Source organism: Berghia stephanieae, chromosome 7 (genome assembly GCF_034508935.2).
Source record: "Berghia stephanieae isolate SIO BIC M18660-M18661 chromosome 7, UCSD_Bste_1.3, whole genome shotgun sequence".
NCBI lineage: Eukaryota > Metazoa > Mollusca > Gastropoda > Nudibranchia > Aeolidiidae > Berghia > Berghia stephanieae.
This window is the reverse complement of record NC_088366.1, coordinates 47226006-47233006: the sequence shown is the minus strand read 5'-3', so window position 1 is coordinate 47233006 and position 7001 is coordinate 47226006. Positions and strand designations below refer to the sequence as shown.

At 37.5% G+C, this 7001-nt stretch overlaps 1 protein-coding gene across 2 annotated transcripts in view; it reads right to left on the bottom strand.

Annotated features, from left to right (window-relative positions):
* Positions 1-294: 294 nt before the first annotated feature.
* The window catches only part of LOC144977392 (uncharacterized), a 72925-nt gene continuing 66218 nt past the window's right edge, over positions 295-7001 (bottom strand). For both annotated transcript variants that reach the window (XM_078922557.1, XM_078922558.1), the window contains 7 exons: positions 6577-6770; positions 5677-5812; positions 5126-5206; positions 2741-2849; positions 1539-2080; positions 973-1097; positions 295-547 (listed from right to left, as the gene is read on the bottom strand). In XM_078922557.1, the coding sequence (XP_078778683.1) occupies positions 487-547; positions 973-1097; positions 1539-2080; positions 2741-2849; positions 5126-5206; positions 5677-5812; positions 6577-6770 (1248 nt within the window). In that variant the 3' untranslated portion in view covers positions 295-486. The remainder of the gene's footprint in view (positions 548-972; positions 1098-1538; positions 2081-2740; positions 2850-5125; positions 5207-5676; positions 5813-6576; positions 6771-7001) is intronic.

Sequence of the window (7001 nt, the reverse complement as noted above, 5' to 3'; positions counted from 1 at the left end):
TAAAAAAAACCCAAACAAACAAAATACAAAATACAAACTAACAGTAAAAGAGAAAAGTAAATTGGAGAAAAAAAAAAAAAAAAAAAAAAAATACAAAACAAAAAAAATCCCAATCCCCCCCCCCCCCCAAAAAAAAAACAAAAAAAAAAAATAACAAAACAAAAGCAACAAAAAAACCAACACCTCAGCAAAGGACATGATTCCATTAACTAAAAAATAAGAGATATTGATATCATATATTCACATGCAAGTGACGTGAATAATACATATACATGAATAATCAAAACAAAATCATTTTTTTACATTATTAATATTACGTAGATAGGCCCCTCCCCAAGAATCAACCCCTGTGACCTTTAACCTTTTACAGACAGACACTGTATCATATTTCATATCTACAAAATGAATGCTGAAAATTGAGTTTATTTAAAATTTCTGGGCATGGCCCAAAATGACTGAAAGGCGGAGCTTGATCCGATTGACCAATCACTTGACAGGGAAGGTACTGGAGCCTGATCTTGCCCCCACCCAATTGGTGAAAATGTCTCTGAGGAAAGAATAAATTTATAGAAAATGATTTTAATGAATCAAAATCAATAAAATGCTCAGAAGAAATAAATCTCAAAACTTTCCTTTTAGAAAACATCTTTTTGACGGCACCTAATGAATTTTAATGATGTAACGATCAATGAGAAAGGATAATGATGGTGTACGATTGATATTTCATGAAGATGTACAAAAAGGGTTGATTTAACCATTTATGACAAGAACTCATTTTTGATAAAAATTGACCTTCTAACTTGACAATTTCTCGGTTCGAAACTTTTCACCATCCGACTGATTTTTCATTCAATGTAACAATATTGAATAATGCTCAATCACAATCCCTAAGCTAGATTTTTGTCTTGCTTCACCTCGCCTATAGAATGAGCCTCAAGTGTGGTCATGAATGGACACAAGAAACCAACTCACCGACAATGCGTAATGACGCAGTCGTGACTGCAGAATTCCGAGTCCCAGGCTGGGTTTTCTTGGGCCTGATTGATGCAGCCATTGCGGGTGCAGGGAGTGAAGTTCACATCAGCCGTTGTGTTATCCTGAATGGAATGATACAAGGAAAGGGGGGTGGGGGATGGTAATATTAACAATTGAAGAGAAATGTCTGTATGATGTATTTCATCTATGCATATATAAACGGTATTGTAAAGTTGTAATACGTGGAACTGATTGACAAATTGACATATTTATGGACAATAAACATATTAATTATTGTTATTATTATTATTATTATTTTTATTATTATTATCATTATCATTATGATTATTATTATTATTATTATTATTATTATTATTATTTTTATTATTATTATCATTATCATTATGATGATGATGATGATGATGATGATGATGATGATGATGATGATGATGATGATGATGATGATGATGATGACGCAGGTGAAAACCAAAAATGAAAAAAGCAAGCTGGCAATAATAACTATTTAACTTTGTTTTAAATTTCAGGGATAATTCAAGTCTTACCATTGCTGTGTTTTGGTATCCCATCAGTCCATTGTTATGATCTGTATTGTTGACGTTGTTGGTCGTAGTGTTGGCGGTGGTTGAGAACGGTGGTGAAGGATGAGGTGGACTTTGGTGGTGGTAAACACCCATCACCTGCTGTTGCTGAGGTGGCATTTGTTGTTGATGGTGCTGAGGCGGGGAATGCTGTTGCTGCTGCTGCTGTTGCTGCATGTGCTGTTGTTGTTGATGATGATGAGGATGGTGGTGATGGTGGTGGTGGTGGTGCTGGTCTTGAGGTGGTGAGTAAGGCGGTGGTGGCATTCCACCCATCTGCTGTTGCTGCTGTAGTTGTGGGTCATGCTGCATCATTTGGTGCTGATGATGTTGTTGTTGTTGTTGTTGTTGTTGTTGTTGTTGTTGTTGTAAAAGAGGGTCTTGTGGGTGGAAGAATTGTTGTTGCTGCTGCTGCTGTGGTGGCTGTTGATGTGGCATCATGTGGGGTGCCATGTGATGGTGAGGATGCATCATTGGTCCACCACTCATAAGAGATGGGGACATCACTGCAGCGGAGATAGATGGTCATAAAAGTATTAACTTTTTTGTTCATGATTTAAGTAAAAGATTACAGAATCATACTTGAAAACAACAAACTAGTAGCTTTACAAATTAAGAAATTAAGGAACAGGCACTGGTGCAAGGAAAAGATCTGAACAAGTGTGTATGAACGTAGCAGACAAAGCAAGAAAGGAAAATACAGGAAGAAAAAAACATCCCAAAAAATCTGTCAAACTCAACTGGGGTTCGAACCTCAGACCTTCTGATTACCGGTCAGACGTGCTACCATTACACCACATTGTAATGGTAGCACGTCTAACCGGCAATCAGAAGGACTGAGGTTCGATCCCAAGTCGAGGTCGACAGATTTTTTTGGGATGGTTTTTTTCTTTCTTGCTTTGTCTGGCACCCTTCATACACACTTGTTCAGATCTTTATCTAGTAAATTTACAATTTGGCAGATAAATAAGAAAAACATGCGAAAACTTCACCCTCGAATCTCAAAACTAGATTGTACGGCATTTGGCCTGTTTGGCACCCCCCCAAAATAGTCCAATCTAAGTTTCCAGCAGCATATAATTATTATCAGCATTATCATCTCACCATCACAATCATTATTAACGTGATAACTATTATTAGGTATTATACTCGCATTTTACACTTACCTCCTTGACCCCCAGTGGAATGGACTATTCCAGGATTGGTCACCATGTTGGGAGAGGCCATTGACATGCCAGGGGGTGATGGAGACTTTTCTGTATCATCTGCAGATGACTATGAAAGACAAGAAGGCAAAGTAATTATTTCTTGTGAAATCAAATGGATAATAATCATATAAAGAAACTAATGAGTAAGGCACTTTGCAATAATTCTTGGCATAATCTAATTTAAATACTTCCCAAAGAGATAGGTTTTCAGTTTATTTTTGAATTTATCAACACTGCTTTCAAGTCTGACTGACAGTGGGAGTGAATTCCAAGTGATAGGGCCCAAGACCTGCCAACCTTCCCAGGATGAAAAGTGTATTCCATGACCCTAAAAAGTGTATTTTTTAGCAAAAACGTGCATTTTGTTCGCACATGTGGAAAAAAGTGTGCACTATACAAAAATTTATATAAAAGCTAACATCAATCCCAAATCAAAATAAACTCTGATCTTCATCATTCAAGCAATCTCTAGTGATTACAAAACTATCGATTTATCGAGAAACTAAAACTTAATGGCCATTTAAAATTAGCATAAGACTCATAAATTGCAATATCAAAGGAGATTGCTTTCGAAATACTCAAAGAAATGACCAAAAGACCCTTAACATGTTGGTAGTATTGATGCTAGTGTCAGTGGAAAAAGTGTTGGTTGTTGTAGCGATGGTGCTCTAGTGGTGGTGGTGGTGATGATGATGAAGCTGTGGTGGCGGAGGTGGTAGAAGTGATATGGTGGTGGTTGTGGCAGTAACAATGCTGTGATGGCAGTTGTAGAAGTGATGATGTCATGATGTTGATGGTAAGAGATGCTTATGAAGTTGTGATGGTGATATCTGCTAGCCCAGTACATCAGTTATGAGAAAGTTTTGAGATAAAATATATGGGAGAGTGGTCTTCAATTCAATAGATTGACAATTTGCAACAGTAGCAAGATATTTTCCATATATGTTATCTAATGATCCATATCTCTCTCTTTTTTGAGGATTCATTACTACTACTCCTACTACTGCTATTATTACTTCTATATACTACTAATACTATTACTTTGGTCAAATGATGGGAAATTCGCAAAGTACGTAATATGAGAGACAAGTTAAATACTTCTAAAATGGTTCTAAAAAATTCATTTTGAACCAAATACCGTTCTTAAAGCTGCCCACTTTGTAATTCAAGACTCGTACAAAATAATAAAGAAAAAAAAAGACCATTATAAATTTTATAAATCAAAATAGAGTAATTTAGTTATTATAAAGGGAAATAACCCGTTTATGTTTATGTTAATTAGCAATACAGTTTTTAATTGAAGGCTTCATAGTCAAAGATGTTGGTTCAATTAAATTTTCACATAGAATTTTCTATTTAATAAGTGGCAAAAGTTTAAATGTGGTCTGAGACTATTTAAAGTATAAAACAAGCTTATATGCATAATTCTATGCAAATCCTTTAAAATGTATGAGAAAAATATTGGTGAAAACCTGCATCATATAAGCAACTGAAATAATTATAATATTAAATGTGATGCATCATTAATTCAGAAACACGGTCAACAGTTGGTGTAAGACATGTGTGTATCAATGCATCAAATGTATCATCAACATCATTCACATCTTTTAAAAAATCGTATTAAATCCACTTAAATCGTATCCGCGTATTTGGGGTCCAAAAATCGTACTAAAATACGATTAATCGTACTGGTCGGCAGGTCTGGGTCCTACTTTACTGAATGATCTGTCGCCAAAACGTTTAAGGTTAGTTTTTGGAATTTGAAGATGATACAATTTTGAGGACCTGAGATTTCGAGAGTGGGGTTGTAGGGGCCAATCAAGTCTTGAATGTAGGCAGGGCTTCGTGAATTGATGGCATCAAAGCAAAGTAGAGCAATTTTGTATTCAATACGAGCTTTGATTGGTAGCCAGTGCAATTCCCTCAACATCGCCTTGAAACCCATCGAGTCACTGCAACCAATACCTAGGACAAGCCTTGCTGCTCTTTACCAAAATTTTTGTAGTTTTTCGAGTTTTATGTCTGGCAGACCAGCAAGTAGCGAGTTACAGTAATCAAGGCGTGAGAGTATCAGTGCACAAACAACAGTCTTCAGCAAATGGAGAGGAATGTAATGTTTCATTCGATGGATTCTCTTTAATTCAAAATTCATGGTTTTAATCTGAAAGCAAGTGTCATACGACAAGACCATATAGTCGAGTAATAGACGTGGATCAATTGCGTTGGGTGGGCGTGAGATTTCATGGACAATTCTAAAAGTTTCTGGTAAGCATAGAGGCAAGAAGACAACGTTTAGGGTCAGAGAGAGAGAGAGAGATGAGTTGATTGAGAGTTAGTTGTTACCTGTGAGACTTGACTGGCCCTGTACGCTGCCAATTGTTTGAGATACAACTTTTTAGCCATCTCTGTTTTCTTCTTATAAACCTAATTGTTAGGAAAAGGGAAGAACATAATATTCGATTTAATAAAATACAGAGGACAAAACATTCAAATAAATAGAGATGAGGTCTGGTGAATTCGATTTTTTTTTTCTGACCTCCCTGTCCACCCACCAGTGATTAGGTATCTGGGACTGTTAGATCGGGCAGAGAGTACTTTGCAATAGACTACTGTGTTGTCCAAATGGTAGCAAGCATTTGATATTGTGGGTTTCACCCTATAAAAGCCATGACAAAAATCCGGCCCCATGGGCTTAATGGCTCTGAAGGTCTATTGAGATGACCCACAAGTGTTGCAAGTGATATAGAAAAAAAAAACTAAAAACAAAGACAACAAACAACTTAGCGTATGGATGGATGGATGGATGAATGAATGATTGAATGAATGAAAGAATAAATGAATGAATGAATAAATGAATGAATGAATGAATGAATGAATGAATGAATCCAACTCACATCCTTATGGTCGGGATCCAGTTGGTCCCACATGGATGCCACAATCTTGGAGACTTCCCCAAAACTAGCACTGGGGTTATGGTTCTTGATGGTTGCCTGGGTGTCTCGAAAAAACAAGGCATACGCCGACACAGGTCTGAGGAGAAACAAACAGCAGAAGTTTGGGATTATTGGAGGTACGTTTAAAAAAAAAGAAAACCCAAAAAAAATTTTTTAAAGAAAAACCAAAAGGAAAAAAGAAAAGAAAAAAAAGCACAAAAAATGTTGAGCTATGATATAGCACAATATCCACTTCGATGGTCGGCGGATCAAACTTTTGAAGTCCTGATTTTCACGATCGGCGGATCAAAACTCTGATCTGCCCCAAATTACAGAACACGTGTTGTGCAAAGCTCGTATGTAAACTTCAGAGATTTGATCTGCTGATTGTGAAAATCGGAGACTGAGGTTTGATCCACTGACCATCGACTTGTAAATGTGTTAAAAGACCCTTACAAGGGCAGACCTAAACATTTTTTAATTCATCATTTTTAGGAAATAAAAATTGTAGTCAGTATAGTCAGCATTAAAAAATCAACAACTTACCCTCACAAAAATTTAAAAAATACTTCAAAATACTTCATATTGTGTGGTCTAGCACCAACTTTCAATTTCAATAAGTTTTAATAACTCAGAGATGTTCAGATGATCAGGGGGCAACGTGGCTCAGTGGTGGTCTTTGCTTCTTACCTGAAAGGTACAAAGTTCGATCACCTGCCACTGCGCTGTGTGGCCTTAAGAAAGTCACCTCGCCCTAGCTCAGTTTGCGGCACTGCACTGCGGCGGATGCCAGGGTTATTCCAGTCATTCCTTGGAATGGACCTTAGAGACAAAGGGAGAGACGGTGATGTCACGACTTACTTGGTCGGTTCATTGGGGTCTTTCTTCTTCTTCCTTTTGGAGACTTTGGCCTTCTTGCCAGGAGTGGGACTACTGTCTATGGATGCTGTCTCTGTCGTGGAACCTGCTGCAGTCTCCGTAGCCGAGCTTGATGCGTTTGTAGTCGTTATATTGGTTGCACTGGCTGCATCAGCCGCTCTTTTCATAGAGGCAATCTGGTGGGGAAGAGGGATGAATAAATGGATGAGTGTATGGATGGATGGATAGATGGGTGGATGGATGGATAGATGGATGGGTGGGTGAATGGATGGATGGGTGGACACATGGATGGATGGATAGATAAATGGATGGGTGAATGGATGGATGGATGGTTGGATGGATGGATGGATGGTTGGATGGATGCATAGATGTATGGATTAATGGATGGATGAGTATATGAATGGCTG